At 53.8% G+C, this 16718-nt stretch overlaps 2 protein-coding genes across 4 annotated transcripts in view; one reads left to right on the top strand and one right to left on the bottom strand.

The window, feature by feature from the left end:
- The first annotated feature begins 1213 nt into the window (after positions 1 to 1213).
- On the top strand, positions 1214 to 12845 carry IDH2 (isocitrate dehydrogenase (NADP(+)) 2). The gene is made up of 11 exons (XM_083586584.1): positions 1214 to 4769; positions 6338 to 6429; positions 7252 to 7417; positions 7814 to 7974; positions 9318 to 9461; positions 9640 to 9776; positions 9985 to 10136; positions 10921 to 11033; positions 11615 to 11712; positions 12196 to 12288; positions 12415 to 12845. Exons 1-11 carry the CDS (start codon positions 4145 to 4147, stop codon positions 12497 to 12499), a joined length of 1866 nt encoding a protein of 621 aa, XP_083442710.1. The 5' UTR covers positions 1214 to 4144; the 3' UTR covers positions 12500 to 12845.
- A 140-nt stretch (positions 12846 to 12985) lies between these two features.
- ZNF710 (zinc finger protein 710) overlaps positions 12986 to 16718 on the bottom strand; it is a 22728-nt gene continuing 18995 nt past the window's right edge. For all 3 annotated transcript variants that reach the window (XM_083586564.1, XM_083586565.1, XM_083586563.1), the window contains 4 exons: positions 15260 to 16715; positions 14652 to 14843; positions 14053 to 14227; positions 12986 to 13817 (listed from right to left, as the gene is read on the bottom strand). In XM_083586564.1, coding sequence (XP_083442690.1) covers positions 13648 to 13817; positions 14053 to 14227; positions 14652 to 14843; positions 15260 to 16684 — 1962 coding nt within the window. In that variant the 5' untranslated portion in view covers positions 16685 to 16715 and the 3' untranslated portion in view covers positions 12986 to 13647. The remainder of the gene's footprint in view (positions 13818 to 14052; positions 14228 to 14651; positions 14844 to 15259; positions 16716 to 16718) is intronic.

The raw sequence follows: 16718 nt of genomic DNA, 5'->3' as shown, positions 1-16718 counted from the left end.
TCAATCCCAAATAAATTGGTTCATTTATATAATGGGACCAAAACTGAACTTTCCAAGCCCAGATCATAGACTCATAGAATTGTAGGGTTGAAATAGATCCCCAAGGGCTATCTAGTCTAACCCCTTGCAATGCAGGAATCACAGCTAAAGAATCCCTGACAGGAGGCCATCCAACCTCTGTAATCCAGTTGACACATTTCTGTTTAAACCATCCTGCTTTTGAAAGCATTGCCATATGGGCATGAGCCTTAGCAAGCAGCATAGGTGGGGGTTTTTTGAGAGAGAGAATCTTTATAAATATCTGCACATAAAAAAAGTTGCAATCTTGCCTCGTTTGTCCAAGAGACAAACATGGCTTCATTGGATCTAAGCTAGTGTATTTGCTTCTGTACCATAAACACACATGGACCTACAGACCCTGCAAATCTGTCCATGCTGCAGATGCAACCTCAGGCTCTGGGTACCTGATGCAGTGCAGAATATATTTGCACCACAGGTAAGTAGAAGGTAAGAAGAAATGCCAGAATCTAGACCTCATTGCTACTGGTGAGTGGCTGCATCTTTTTACAATCAGGGCCAATTAGGGTGATGGGGGGGGCAGGCAGGATGGCCATTTGGCCAGGGTCCTCAAGCTCAAATCGGGCCTCAGATTTAGACACCTGTGAGTTTTCGGTTTGTCCAGAAGCAGGGGGTTTGTATGCAGCCTGCTCCAATAGGTTCAGGGGTCTTGCCAAGAGCTACGACTCCAGCTGCGCAGCTGCAAATAAAACTTTTTAATTGTGTTGTGTGACACTAGATGGCAACAGTGAGCTATGGCAAATTCAATGTATTTTTCAAAACGTTTTTTAAAAAAGCATTTTCACAGTGTTTTTTTGTTTTTTTTAAATATGTGTGTAGATTCCACTCAAGTTCTCTTTCTGTTTTCTCACTCTAACTCTGTGAGAGATGTCAGAAGAGCCAACTTGTGCAATGCCACACATTGTGTATAGGCACAAGGGGTGGGTGGATTGTTTTTGCAGCCAGAGCCACTCCATTTTCACCCTCTCCTAAACATGCAATATGCCTAATCTTGGAGCTGAGAGACACATATTGTCTCTCCAGGCCTGCCTGAAAAGCACATTGCGGTCTGCAAAGGACCACAGTCTAGGCGGTGCCTAAATCCAACAAGACAACTTTTGCAACCCATGAGAAGATTTTACACGCCGTAATTATGAGGAAACTTTGTGTTTTAATGTCTGTTAAGTCATCAAGTCTGTGCTCAATTAAAAGATCTTGTCTGAAAGTTGGCGAGGCTGGCAATTCCAGAAGATCACAGCTGCTGTTGAAAGGGATCCTGGGCAAATGCAGAGTTTGCATGGAAGGGTGCCCAACCCTGCCTGCAACCAACCAGGGTGCCAAACTGACACCCTTTCCTGCCCCGTGGGAAGCAGAGTCAAGGAGGCCCAAGTGAGAAGGAGAGCAGTACTAAGCCTCTTCCTAAGTAGGGGAGGTAAACAGGCTGGCCTCCTGGTGTGCCTCTGGGTCTGGCTCCTTGGCTCAGTCAATCAAAGAATACTAGGAACATAAGAAGAAACTGCCAGATCAGGCCAAATTGGCTCATGTAGTCCTGTATCCTGTACTCACAGCAGCCAGCCAGATGCTGGTGGGAAACCTGAAAGAAGGATTCGAGCACATGAGCCCTCTCCCTTCCTGGATCCATTGCCTAAGCCTGTCCAGCACCAAGGAGGCCTCCTCTAAGATGAAGCCAGTCATGGCCAGAGTGGCCAGCTCTTGCCAAGTAATTCTAGCCTGGAGCCCAGCATGCCGCCAGGGGAGCAGCCCAGTGGCTCAGGGCAAACCAGCCATGCCCAGGAGGCAAGAAGCAGAGGCTGGTGCTTCAAGGATGAAGTTCGCCAAAAAACATGTTCTTTCTAATCTCCAATGGCCAAGCAGCACATCCACCCAACACAGTTCAGATGCCAATTGTCTCATGAGTAGCAACTATGAGTGAGCCCAGCGCAGGTGTCTCAAGCAGCTGGTGAGCGCTGCAGCAAATAGCATGTCAAGCTGCAGGTCCAGTGCAGTCTTATGCACAGTCATTCTAGAAGACATCTACCCATTTCACAGATAGGTAGCCTAAAGGATGGGAATCCATTACAGAGAACTGAAAGCACCCTAAGAACAGACGGCTGGTCTGCTCATGCATGAAAAGGTCAAGGAATTTTGAGCATGTAGGAAAGAAGCAGTTATATTCTATTGTCACAAGTGCTCACACTCAGCATGAGCCAGTGGAGCCCAGACTGAGTGACCCCCACAGCCCTGGAGATTCCCTCTCTCACACACACAAGGAACCCTGGCTCTGCCCTGGTGCCCCCTAGCCTTCCTGCCCCCCTCTCCTCTCTTCCCCAGGGGGATGTCCAACTGGCCAACCACTGGGTAGGCGAGGCTGGGTAAGGGGGAACCTCCAAAGCAGACCTTTGCCTACAACTTCTATCATCCTTCACTGTTGCCTCATTATGCCTGGAGCTGATGGGAGTTGCAGTCCATGCATGCTGCCTCTGATCTAGTCAAGAACATTGGTCCATCAAACTTAGTGGCATCTCCACCAGGCCTTTGGCCCTCTACATGCTGCTGGACTCCCCAGCTCCACTTTGATGGGTGTAGGTGTAGGGGTCAGCTATATGGTGCCCTTGAGGCAGAGCTTTGGGGCAGAAGCCCCCACTTGGCAGAATGGGCAGGACAACACCACCCCATACACAGTCAGCACACAGCTCTAAAGGGGGTGATGGGCAGAATTAAACTGAATTAAGTCCAAAGTCTAAATTGCTCAACTGCTCTGCTGGCTGAGGCCTTGCAGCCAAGAGGGCAGAGGGGCATCTCCTCCTCTCTCCCCAAACTCAAGCTGGGGTGGTCTTGGCAGGCCTGCTTCCTGATTGGTGGTGTTGCTGGTGAGTGTGTTTGTGTGACTCCTTTCTTGTGTTTCTGCCCTGAGAGCATGTCAGGTCCCAGCTGTGTCAGTCAATCAAAGTTTATTGTTCTAGCCAAAGGCTAGAAACCTGCAGCCACAGTCCCAATAAAACAATAGAGATCATACATCCATAATATGAGGCAACATCAGTGATGTAAGACAGAGGTTGCCAGATACACCCACAAACTCAAATCCAGTTTGATTTCAAATTAAACCTCACCACAACTTTATAGTGTTCTATTGAACTCCCTTTTCCTGATAGTTATTTGCAGCTGCTGGATAGAGGGCCACACTGTGTGTTACAAAACTATTATTGTCACCCAATGGAAACTGGACCGTTTCTGCCGGGATGCACCTGCTTGCTTCTGTGAACAAAGGTTTCAGAAAACGATCTTTTGGGTCTCTATATAAGGGGCAGACTAACAGATGTTTAACAGTGATGTCTTCCAACTGAGGCTGACCACAGATACAAGGATTAAAGAAATTCAAGGAAGAGGAGCATAGCTTTGCGCTACCTCCACTGCTGGAGGCAGGGTGCCTCTAAATGCCAGCTGCTGGGGATCACAAGTGCACACATGGTCTGCTTGTGGCCTTCCTTTTGGGGTATCTGGTTGGCCACCACGAGGACAGGATTCTGGGTGGCCCCTCTTTGGACTGATCCAGCAGCCAGGCTGTTTTTGTGTTGAGCCAGTGCTGACCCTGGGTGGTTCAAGCTGAGAACAAAGCAAGGGCTGCTTGGATTGCACTGTGCTCAGTGCCAGCTCTGACCCCCACCATGCCCATGGGTACTAACCTCCAGGCCCAGTGCCTGCCTTCCCAAAGGGGCTCCCCCCTCCCTTTGGCTGGGTTGTCAAGAGGGCTTCTTGCACCTCCAGGCGAAATGGAAGGAAGGGCCCTCGTAGGAAGTCCCCACGGGGCTTCTCGCTTGGGCACCACCCTGCAAGGCAGGGGTGCCAAGGTTGCCCTTCCAGCCCAGCCTGGACCCTGATCTGCTTTGCTCCGGGGCCTCTTCCTCGGGGCTACTTGCTGCGAGCTCCTGGATTAGTGGCGACCGGCGGCTGCCGTCAGTGTTCAAACAAATGGCGCAATGCCCTCCGGCTCTGCCAATGCCCTTCAGCCCCGACGGCGGCCCAGACAGGCCACGTCCAGCACAGGAGCGCATCCTGGGAAGCTGGCCTTCGCCTCTCGTCTCGATGGATGTCTTTTATCAGCAGCCAGGCCTGGCCTTGGCGCTCCCGCCCGCCTGTCTGGCGGCTGCAGCTACTGTTACCCAAGCACAAGGCGAAGCAGTGGGGAGTAAGCTGGGTATCCCTCCGTGCTGGGCGTCTAGGGCACCCCACCGCCCAGCGCCCCCGCGAAGGCCACATTTGTAACGAGGGGGGGTGCGGGCAACAGAGGCAGTGGAGATGCTGTCGCCCAAGTGAGGGCAAGAGCGTGGCACCCACGGAAGCCAAAGGGGCAGGAAAAGAACAATGGCTGCTGCCGCTGCGTGTCCATTTCCCGGGTGTCCCGCTTCGGACCTCGGCGCCCCGCCCCGACGGGGAGGTTCCCAAAGCGCGGGGACTTAGGGGGCAGGGCAGGCGGGCGGCCGCTCCATCTGCTCCGCCTGGCGCGCCTCGGCTGCTCGGCTTCTCCTCTTTGCCGCCGCCGCCGCCGCCACTGCCGCCTGCACGTCCTCCATTTCCTCTTCCTCCGTCCGCCGCCACGATGGCCCACTACCTCCGCGCTGTTGCTCCGGTCGTCGCCTCGGCCGCTTTGGGCCGCTCTCCTGCCGCGCTGCTCCCGGTGCTTAGCGTCTCGCAGCGCCCGCCGCACCGGCACTGTGAGTGGCGGGGGGGGGGGGGAGGAGGAAAGAGGGGGGTGGTTCGAGCAGAGGGTCCCGGCGCTGCCCCCCTCCCAAGGCCTGGCGACGGGAGCCACCTCTCTAGCCCCGGAGAAGCCGGCCAGGCGTTCGCCCCCTCCAAGATGCCCGGCGCCATGGCCGTGCCCTTGTTTGGCAGGGTCCTGGAGCGCCCCGACCCCCCTGTCCGCCGGTGACCTTGTGATGCCCCGCCGGGCCCCGCCGGCTGCCTTACTCTGCGCCTGGGCTCGCTCGGCCCCGCCTGCCATGCTGGGCCTCCCCAGGGACTATATTTAGAGCCGCCTCGGGTGGAGCCGCTCTTGCTTAACTCCGGGGCGGCCAAGGCGGCTTTGCCCGCCTCGGGGCACCGGGAGACTTGGAGGAGGAGAGCAGATTGTCTCTCCTGGGAGACCTGTAGCTGGGGGACGCGAGGCCCACATGGCAGCCCCTCTTTTGCCCCGTCTCGAAAGTGGCCCGGGTGGGGGGGTTGGCGGGCAGAAGGCTTGCCAGCTTGGCGGGTTCCTGTTGCATGGAGCAGAAACTGGCACAGCGCACAGCTGGCCTGGAGGGGGCATTAAGACCCTGTCTGCATATACGTGCTTGACTCATTGAGGCTGTGCCAGGCCTGGGAATGTAGGCCGGCAGTTGCTTTGCTTCTGTGTCGCCATGGAAGACCTCCCCACCCCCCACCCGCAGCCCCCCATGCACACCCTAAGGCTAAGCCCCTGAGGAGGCCTCTTTCCAGCTTGACCAAGACTCCTTTTCCTTCCTCTGTGTGTGGATCTCCAACAGAGGATTTAGCTGCCCCCTGCTCTGCCATTCCTGCTTTGAACAGCTAGCAGCTGGCTCCAGGACCTGTTGGAGAGCCGTGCCAGCCAGCTCACTCTCCGAGGGGCAGGGAGGAAGCCGCAGAGGGAGGGTGTGCCTGCTGCTCCCCTGCTGTCCTCTGAGGGTGACCTTGTCCCTTGACCGGCTGGCTGGAGCAGTGGAGTTGCAGGTCCAGTCTGTGGAAAAGGGGCTGCGGGCAGATCCCCAGCGGAGGAGCCTCACCCCAGGCGAATGTGCTTGGATTATGGCTTGTGAAAGTCAGCAGGGCTTTGGGCTCAGCTGGGATTAGTTAGAGAGCCACTGGGCAGCAGTTAATTCACTTTCTCTCCTGCCAGGGTCAATCACAGGGTAGACACAGCAGGCACCTTGGCCTGACTGCTTTAGCTCCACTCTGTGTTGTGCCTATTCTCAGTAGAGCTGGGGAAATACTTCAGATTCTTAAGAAGCACCGGCGTCAGTTGCTGTTTACATACACGAAGGGGGAAAGGCTTGCAGGAGAAGTGCAGGCAGCTTCCACAAGGGAGGCAGTTTATCAGTCTCTAGACCCCAACAAGGATTTGTTTTGAGAGTGGTGTGCTGGGATAGAGACACACGCCAAGGCCCTGGGGTTTTTCTTCCAGTGGTTCTAGCAGCTGCACCCTGGCACAGCCCACATCACACAATTGTTTGGGTGCTGGAGGTTGCCTCTGGTGTCCCTTCAGCATTCTGACATTTCTCCACAGATGCTGACAAAAGGATCAAAGTTGCCAACCCTGTGGTGGAGATGGATGGTGACGAGATGACCCGGATCATCTGGGCTGGCATCAAGGAGAAGGTACCTGGAAGTTTTGGATCCGAGGGGCTGGGAATAAAGCAGCAAGGACCACGTGTTGATGGCCTGTACATTGGTAGCACAGTCATGTTTGTAAAATGCTCACAGTTTGTGGAAAGGTGAAGAAAGGGGCAATAGAAAGTTAGAGGACTGGAAGATGTTTCTTCCAGTAGGCTAAGGCGGTCTGGGCTTCTCAGCTTTGAAAAAGATCCCAGGGGAAGTATGATAAGAGATTTATAACATTATGAATGATGTGGGGAGAGAGCCAGGGTTTTCTCCTTACAATTTTCAACATCCTGGGATATATCTTAGGTAAACCAGATGATGACATTTAACACAGCCGTATTGCAGATGCAGCAATGAATGAGTTATATAAAGTCAGGCAGCCCCTGCCAACCTGGTGCCCTTCAGCTCTTCTGGACTACAGCTCCCTTAAGTCCCAGCAAACATGGCTGCATGATGATGGGGCCGATGGAAGCAGAGCTTTACTGGCTGAGACTGATGGGGGTTGTAGTCCAAAATATCTGGAAGGCACCAGGTTTGGAGGTGGGGAGGCTGGGGCAGGTTAGTGTCCCATTTCCCCACAGACCAAATGGAGCTTGGAGAAGACACCACTCTTGCAACAGGAGGGAAATTGTGTGAATAACATGTAATTATTATTAATTTTTTAAGTGCACTTTTTGCATGCACAGGAACGGTAGTGCGTGGAAGCTTTCTGGGGCATGTCTCTGATGGGCCTTCTTGCTCAGTGGCGTGTTGATCTCTACTGCGGGGTCTGCATCTACATACCTTTGTCCTCACTGCCTTCCTCCCATCCCGGCACAGCTGATCCTGCCCAACGTAGATGTCCAGCTGAAGTACTTTGACTTGGGGCTGCCGAATCGGGACCAGACGGATGACCAGGTCACCATAGACTCTGCCCTGGCCACCCAGAAATACAGCGTGGCTGTCAAGTGTGCCACAATCACCCCCGATGAAGCCCGCGTGGAAGGTACATGGGAAATGCCCATGGCTGGGTTCAAGGAATCTGGCATGACCTGCGCTCCAGGTCCCCTCTCCCAAGAGGAAGTCACTCAGCCCAGATTGCAGCTCACTTTCTTGTGGGGAATGTTCCTCTTTTCTCTTGGGATGGCTGGAGTGGCTGGTGCTAAGGCAGTGGATTGGCAAGGAGCCATTAAACTACCTTGTTTGAGTCAGACTCTTGGTGTAACAGGCTCCACTGACTGGCAGCAGCTCTCCAGGGGTTCAGGCAAGAGACCTGGAGATGGAGCCTGAGATTGAATCAGGGATCTTCTATGTGCAAAGCAGATGCACTCTGCTGAACTGCCACCATTGGTCTCTTGCTCTGCACCTAACTACATCTTCTTCCCCTCCACACTTCCCCTAGAATTCAAGCTAAAGAAGATGTGGAGGAGCCCAAACGGCACCATCAGGAACATCCTGGGTGGGACAGTCTTCAGAGAACCAATCATCTGCAAGAACATTCCTCGCCTGATCGCCGGCTGGACAAAGCCCATTGTCATTGGCAGGCATGCCCATGGTGATCAGGTGGGTTGGAAGGGAGAGTGGGTGGGTGGATGGGCAGCTGGATTGGGAACAAGGTGGGATGTACAACTGGGAGAGTAGAGCATTCTCTTCTCTACAAACCCTCTGGGATAGAGCAGGGCCAGTCAGTCTCTCTTATCCCTTGGCAATTGTGTTTTGATTATCTGTCTGGCTCCAATCTGCTCCCCACCTAAGACAGGCATGCACAAAGTCAGGAGTAGCAGGGGGAATGTTGTTGGAATCCTGCTGGCTGCGTCAGGAAGTGATGGCAAGAGTACAGAAAGCTTTGAAAGAACCTCACTGATAAATCTCCTTCATCCTTGAGTACTAGGTACAGTAGTACCTCGGGTTAAGAACTTAATTCGTTCCAGAGGTCCGTTTTTAACCCGAAACTGTTCTTAACCTGAGGTACCACTTTACCTAATGGGGCCTCTTGCTGCTGCTGCCGCCACACAATTTCTGTTCTTAACCCGAGGTACTACTTCTGGGTTAGCAGAGTCTGTAACCTGAAGTGTTTGTAACCCAAGGTACCACTGTACTTGGTTTAAATACCTGCCCTAAATTCAAATGCTGTATAATCTTCTATAGGAATAGAATAAGAAGAGAAAAAACTAGAATTTTTTATAGTAAATACCCTGTTCTGCAGTGAAGTGAGGAGGACATTTGGAATCCTTTGGGGTTGGCTCCTCCCATCTTCAGGAGGAGAGACCAGCTGCCTTGAACTTGACTCCTCCATGCTCTCTGTAAAGCAGACTTTGCAAAAAATGTGCAGGGAACAAACAGGCCCTTTGGCAGCCTGGAAAGCCCTGCTGTGGGTGATGAGCATGGTATGGTGGAGGAAGGATGCATGGTCACTGTAAATGCCCAGCTACTGCCATAACTTCCTTTGGCTCAGTTTCCCTTGAACCTCCCAGGGGCAGGTCATAACTGGGGGGGGGGACAGACAGGCATCTTTGCCCCCAAATTCCTCCACCTTCACCCATGTGGTTAAAAAACCTATGTCCCTCTCTAGGGTGTGTGGAGGAGGTGGGTTTCTCTGTAAGCAGAGAAAAATAAAAACCGAAATTAACTGGAAAAACCCAATCCCTTTGTGAGGGGCTCATGAAACAGGGCCAGTCTAGAAGCTAGAAGTTCAGCTCAAATTGCTCCTGCCTCCTACAGGTGGTGGGGTAAACCCAAAGGATTCCAAAGGCTCCCCCCTTGTTCTTCTACAGGACGGTACTGTGGATCCTAGCTACAGAATACATTGGGAGGGAGCAGGCCCCAGCATGGGGCTAATTAGGGGGTTTGATGTGGGGAATTTGATACTGTTGGGCTTTCCTAACATGTGGGTTTCTGCTTTCCAGTATAGAGCCACAGACTTCGTTGTGGACAAGTCAGGGACGTTTAAGATGGTCTTCACTCCCAAGGATGGCAGCGGAGTCAAGGAGTGGGAGGTGTACAACTTCCCCGGCGGAGGCGTCGGCATGGGCATGTACAATACAGATGAGGTGAGGGCAATGGCAGCTGGACCCCTGCATTAGTTGCTTCCTGGGTCCCCTCCATGGGGCGAGGCTGGCTGCTGCATCCTGGGGACCTGCTGCTCCCCTTTGAATAGCAAGGTGGCAGCTCCTGCAGGCTGCTGCTTCTGGGTCATGTCCCACTGAGGGCCCTGTCTTTCTCTTGCAGTCCATCTCAGGCTTTGCCCACAGCTGCTTCCAGTATGCCATCCAAAAGAAGTGGCCCCTTTACATGAGCACAAAGAACACCATCCTCAAGGCCTACGATGGGCGGTTCAAGGACACCTTCCAGGAGATCTTTGAAAAGTGAGCCCTTCTGACCCCACCTCTTGGCCTAAGCCAGGAAGCTGTGGGTGGGAGTTGCTTTCTCCCACCTTCCCCAAAACCCAGCATTGCCTGCTGAGATCCTAAGTGCCAGAGCACCTCCCTGTTGGGATGGGTTGGAGGTGCTGTGTGAGGAGGATTAGAGGGTTGGTGCTGCATGAATAAGTAACCTCTTGTTCTCCACTGCCAGGCACTACAAGACTGATTTTGACAAGCTCAAGATCTGGTACGAGCACCGTCTCATTGACGACATGGTGGCCCAGGTGGTAAAATCCGCAGGTGGCTTTGTTTGGGCGTGCAAGAACTACGATGGAGATGTCCAGTCTGACATCTTGGCCCAAGGTGCGGCGCTGGGCAGGGGAGAGGGCAGCTGTGAAAGGCTGCAAGTGGTGTGTGTGCTTGCAACTTGGGCTTGCAACTTGTAGGGACCGGAAAGCAGGGGGAAAGAGTTTGCTCTATTCTTGCGATAGCACCGCAGAACATGGCTTCCTGTGTGACCAGGGCACTTCAGGGGGCTAGACCCTCCCATGTAGGGAGCTGCCACTGGTTCATCTTAACTGGCAGCACCTCACCAGGAGCCTTTCCCAGCCCTCTCTGGAGATGGAACCTGGGGTCTTGTATGCGCAAAGCACTCACTCTGCTACTGAGCTATTGCCTTTCTCCAAGACTGAATAGCACTCAAAAGGGCAGGTTTCTGCTCTCAAGGGGGGAAGCAATGTTGCTGAGGTCTTCGTGAGATTAATGTTTCTCAGAAGGGAGACTGCACAAGGCAAAGCCAGACCATTTTACATCCCGCTTCCTGCCCTTCTGACTAGCATTTCAGGAGATGGGCTTTTCTCTCCCTGTGGCTGTTCTCCAGCTCTGCTGCAGTTGTCTGTTCTGCAGAGTGGAGGTGGCAGATCAGATGCCCCACTGATGGTGAAGCTGGAGAATTCAGATGTTTCTTCCTTCCTTGCGAGTCAGCTTTAATCTGTTGATATAGAGTGCCAGGTACCCCATGCTCCAGAGGGGAGCACATCATAGGCACAGGAACAAAGTGGCCCAGGGACCTCCCCTTCCCCACAGAGGACGGTGTGGAAAGCTGCTGTTGCAGAGACAGCCAACAGGAGTTTGGCTTTTTTTCTAGGGTTTGGCTCACTCGGCCTCATGACTTCCGTCCTCGTCTGCCCGGATGGGAAGACCATTGAAGCGGAGGCAGCTCACGGCACTGTTACACGCCACTACCGGGAGCACCAGAAGGTGGGTCAACTGGGTGGCTGTGGAGGAGGGGGCTCACCTGGCCCCTTCTTTAGCCATATTGTCTCACTCTTTTCTGTACCAGGTGAAGACCCTTTCAGCTTCCCAGGCTTTAAATAGCTTTACCCTTTTAATCCACTGAGTCTTAGATTCACCATGTACTTTTAGTGAAGATGTGCTAGTTTGCTTGTTGCTGCTGAAATTATGCTGCTTATTATAGTTTTGCCATTTTATTTTAATGTTTTATTGCTGTAAGCTGCCCAGTGAACACTGTGATTGGAGGATATAAATATGGCCAATAAAATAAATGAATGAAATAGACCAGTGGGAGGGATGTGAGCGCCCTCTTCTGGCCAACTTACTGCATCTGCATTCTCACCAGACTAGGGATAGGGAAACTGTAGTCCTCTAATGTTGCTTTAAGTCTCTTTAAGTATTGCCCACGCTAACAGAGACTGATGGGGTCCAACAGCCCCTGGAGGGACACAGGTCTCTCCCTCTCTCAAGCTAAATGCTTGCTGGTCTGCTGCCTCTGTAGCACTGGCTGGCAATTAACTGTGCCTACCTGTTTTCCTCCCATGCAGGGCAATCCCACCAGTACCAACCCTATCGCAAGCATCTTTGCCTGGACAGGAGGCCTGAAGCACAGAGGCAAATTGGACAGCAACGCTGACCTCATCAAGTAAGGGCCACTGCCCAGCAGCATGAAATACAACATTGCTGTGGGAGAGCAAGTTGGCGGGGAGGGAATAGGGCTGCAATTATGTCAGGCTCACGACAGAGATTTTTGAAGTACAGCCATAAGAATGACCCAGATACTGTAATGGGAGAGTGCCCTGGACCCCCCAGGGGGAAAGGGGGACCCTGAAGAAGGAAAGGCAGGGCTCCTGGAAGGTGTTGTGAAAAACCTGCTTGAAGGTGAGCGTCAAGCGTGTTGTTGGCACACTCCATATTGCATATCGCTGCATCTGCTAGTTGCTTCAACAAGTGATGCACAAATCAAATAACGGCAGTAGCACAGCAAGACTGAGAAAACAAACAAGCTTTGCTCTCTGCAAAACAAGAGTGAGGCTGGGCCTGGCCTGTCAGTCAGAGGCTGCAGGGAGATGTTGGGCCTTGCTGTTTTTCCTCCTGTGCTAGAGGCTGTTCTTTTTTCCATGGCCAGGTTTGGTGAGACTCTGGAGAAGGTCTGCATTGAGACGGTGGAGAGTGGTGCCATGACAAAGGATCTGGCTGGCTGCATTCATGGATTAAACAAGTGAGTATTCCTGGGCTGCTGCAGGGCTAGCCTGTGGCTCCTACCTTCTCTCTCACGAGTTGAGGAAGCACAACTTGCCACCGGCTTGAAGTTCTCATGCTCCCCCTCCCCCTTGTGCATTTTCAGTGTGAAGCTCAACGAGCATTATTTGAACACCACCGACTTCCTGGAAGCTATCAAGAACAACCTGAACAAAGCTCTGGGCAAATAGGAGGGTGCTGGAACGTGCTGGTAGTGGGCGGAGGAGGGCACAGCATAGCATGGAGGCACACGATGAAGGAAAGGGGATTGCCTCATTTTTAACAGAACAAATTATGGCTGTTTGTACTGTCAACCAGAGACATTTTTGTAACCTGGTTGTTTTTTAAAAACCTTTTTAGCCGCCCTACTTGGGCTCCAATAACATGTCCCACCTGCTGCTACTGCTGGCTTGGGGGAAGGTCTCAGTGCTGGACCCCCCACCCCCTGCCAGGCGGTCATAATGGTTTGTGCTGTAATTTATGTACTGTGGTTTGGGCCTCATGGTGCCAAATAGAGCTATTAAATTATAGCTTTTACACATGGCTTGTTGCTTTTATTGCTTCCCAGTGTCGACTGCCTGTTATGGTGACTCTTTTCTGGGGAAAGGCAAGTCTCAGCCCCCCTCGAACCTCTCCCCACACACCCCAACTTTTGCTTCAGCACCAACTCATCTGGCCCTTCTTCGAAAGAGTATTCCTTTATTGCCGAACTTCTTCAGAACAGAAAATAAACACAGTAGATCTATGCACAAGTGGGACACCTTGTGGAAATGACATAATAATTTAAGATGGCCACAGGCTGCACAGGGATGTTCTCCACAGCAGGCTGGCTTGACTGCTCTGCCAGGGATAGGGGATGGGCAAAGGGGCACTCAAGACCCATTTGGTTTTGGGGCAGAGACCCTGCTGTGTGTCCCCCTCTTTCTTTCTTTTTGCGCAGGGCAGAGGTAGTTTGTAAGAGAAACATACAGGAGCTGATCCAGTTTGGCTCTGCAGTACAGCCTGGTGTCTGTAGCACTGAGCCCTGGCTGGTCCTGGCCTATCAGCACCACTACAAGGCCTTCTGCTTCTTTGTGCTGGGTGCAAGGTGCTGTGGGAGGTAGTCTAAGGCAAGTGCTGCCCCCTCCTGGTCCTTTCAAGCGGGAGAGAAAAGTACTGCCAGCCCAGCCCAGCAGCAGAGCCCAGTCAAGGGTTGGTGGCAGAAAGACTTCCACAGATCCAGTGCAGGACTAAACGGCTGAAGAGGGCAAGAGTATCAAATTCTGTGCTGCCCGAACAGAGCTTTTCGGAGGGGGTGGAAGCAGCTGCATGTCCCCTTCTTCACCCAGTCTGCCCCAGGCTACAACATGCTGTAGTAGGCCATTTCCTTCATGGCGTGTTCGGTCAAGGCAGACTCGTTGGCAGGGTTCCCCATCACCCCATAGTCATACGAGTTTTCCTCCTCGTAGTCCTCCATCTCCTGCTGTCCATCCAGCTCTGCATGATCACCTGCCAGCTCCAGCATGGGATCTGAGAGGACAACAGGACAAGAAGTGAGCAGCACCTGGGCGGTAGTGCTGCAATGGCAGGCAATGTGGATTCAGCACTGGCCATCACAGCCTCCTTTGCCAGCAAGCCAAGATAGCCTGCAGAGGGAGCTGCAGTGCAGCCTTTCAGCATTAGAATGCTGCCTCTGCCTTTCAGGGCTTCTGGGGGGCGGGGTAGGATGCCTTAGACCCATCCCTTCAGCTCCCTCCCCACCTACCTTGGCTGTCCAGGCTGATGTCCATCACCCCATGCTTGACCTTCATGTGCCGGCTGAGGTTGCCCTTCAGGTTGAACTTGCTGGAACAGTAAGGGCACTTGAAGGGTTTGCTGCCTGCATGCAAGTGCATGTGGCCCAGGAGGTTGTACATGCGGTTGAAGGATTTCCCACACACCTGCGGAAGGTGGGGTGGGAAAGGGAGAGGATCACCTGTCGGCGGAGGCTGGTGCAGCTTGGACTGTGGGCAGCAGGGGAGGGATTCACCTGCTTGCATCCACCCCAGTTCCCCTTCCAGGCCAACGGCCAAGAACCAGGATCCACTCCACACTCAGCTCTGAAAGCTCTCAGCAAAATAATTTCCGGGCTCAGTCTAGGCAGCTGGCAAAACCGGAATGACTAAGCTGTGCTTGAGAGGAGGGTGGATATTTGGACATCCAGTTGCTCATGTGGGAAATGTGTTCTGGAAATGACCACTGCCCCTCTGGGAGTTGAGTCTGGCCTGTCTTTGCAGGCTCTGCCACTCCGCTTTGCACTGGCAGCAGGCTCTTCATATTCCACCACCCGCGGCAGCTTCTGCTCTTTGCACTTCCGCCACCTACCTTGCACTTGAAGGGCTTGACGGGCGAGTGGACGATCATGTGGGTCTTGAGTGTCTGCTTCTGCACAAAGGTCTTGAAGCAGATGTGGCACTGGTAGGGGCGCACACTGGTGTGGATCAGCATGTGGCGCTTCATGTTGGCCTGCAGCGTGAACTCTCGCCCGCACACTTCACACTTGAACTCTTTCACGCCCTGAAGACAACAGCAGGCAGGTAACAAGGCTTCATTGCAGCCAAGAGGTACCACCCAATCCCACTTTGGCCAAGGAGGACAGTAACCATGGTGATTTCATGCTCAGTAGTGTTTGGGGGATTTCAGAGCAAGGGGGAAGAGACCAGGACATTTTGGATCCCCACTCCTTCCCTCCCTCCTATGGAAGCTGTTTTAACCCAAATTGTGGCAAGGCCTCTTTTTCAGAATCCAGGTCTGTGGTGACCAAGGACAACAAAAAGAGCAAGCCAGCTAAGGTGAAGCCCTTTGGATACCCCTTCAGGGCACTGCACACTCCTCTATAAAAGCCCTTAGAGCCATGGATGGGAAAAAGGCTTTGGTTACCCAACAGCCCCCCCCCCATGCCCTTCAACCTGGCACTCTGCTGCCTGGCCTACCTTGTGGGTCAGCGAGTGCTGCTTAAGGTGATGGATCTGGCTGAACTCCATGCCACACTCGGTGCAGACGAAGGGCCGCACGTTCTGGTGCTTGAGCATGTGGTTCTGCAGCTGGCTGCGGTAATGGAAGGACTTGTTGCACTCTGGGCAGGGGTAGAGGGTGGGCCCCTGGTGGGTGGCCAGGTGGCGCTTGAGCTGGGTGAGGGTGGAGAAGTCCAGGCCACACTCCACGCAGACGTGGCAGCGCCCGCTCTCGTGCTTGCCCTCGTGGGCCTTCAGCTCGCTGGGGTAGGCGAAGCCGCGGCCACAGAAGCGGCAGCTGTAGGGCTTGATGTCGGAGTGCAGCAGCATGTGGCGCTTGAGGTGGCTGGTCTGGGTGAAAGCCTTGTGGCACACCTGGCACTTGTGGGGCCGTGTGCCCTGGTGGGTGAGCAGGTGGGTCTGCAGGTGGCTGGGCTGCTTGAAGAGCTTGCTGCAGTGCGGGCAGGAGTGGGGCTTGATGCCATTGTGGCCCAGGATATGCGTCACCAGGTTGTACTTAGACGTGTAGGACTTCTCGCACAGGCGGCACTGCCAACGCTTCTCCACCAGGTAAGAGTCGTCTATCTGGACGTTGATGTCCAGGCGGTCCAGCTGAACCTTCTTGCTGTGCTCGCCATGGGCCTCCGCCTCAAAGTCCAGGGGCTCCTGCCACACAAAGCCCAGCTCGCTCTTGCCCTGCCCCGGAGGAGAGTGTGGTACAGGATGCTCCAGATTGATCAAGGGAGGAGGAGCACCAGCCTGGAAGCCGCAGTCACTGGAGAAGGCCTCTGCACTCCCCGGAGTGCTGTCCAGGCTGGCTTGTGGGGTGCTTGGGAGCCTCTCCTCATACCCGCCCAGGGACAGCTCTTCTGGAGCTTGCTGCCGCAGCTGCCGCAGGCGTCGAGGCTTCCTGTTGAACGTGCTGAGATCTATCATCTTGGTAGCACTGCTCTGCACCGTCTGCTCACAGGGTGACTCCTCCAGGCTCACAGGGTGGCTGCCCATCTGCTCCTCCTTGCCCTCACTTGCTACTGATGCTTCGTAAGCTCCGTCTTCCTGCCCCCACTCCCCCTTCTCGGGCTTCACTTTTGGCACCAGCCTCACAGGCGGGCGCTTCCTCCTCCGGGCATGTTTCCCGAAGGAAGCCTCTGCTGCTTCATCCTCCTCCGCTGGCTCGATGTGACCTTGGCCTTCATTCTCCAGAGGGCAATGGTTTTCTGGCTGCTTCAACTCAACCATGGACATGCCGTCGAGCCTGCCTGTGAAGCTGGAGAAGAAACCTCCGGGGCTGACGGTGGCACCAAAAAACTCGTTCTCAGTCACCAAGCCCAGGACAGCTGCTTGGGCCAGAGACAGCACCACCACGGCATCTGTCTGTGTTCCAGAGTGGGCAAAGCGGTCCATGGCTCACACCATCAAGGACAGCTTCTGTTGTCTG

The sequence above is a fragment of the Podarcis filfolensis genome, assembly GCF_964270895.1.
Source record: "Podarcis filfolensis genome assembly, chromosome: 14".
In the NCBI taxonomy this organism is placed as follows: domain Eukaryota; kingdom Metazoa; phylum Chordata; class Lepidosauria; order Squamata; family Lacertidae; genus Podarcis; species Podarcis filfolensis.
Note: the sequence above shows the minus strand (reverse complement) of the source record. Positions and strands in the feature narration are given on the sequence as shown.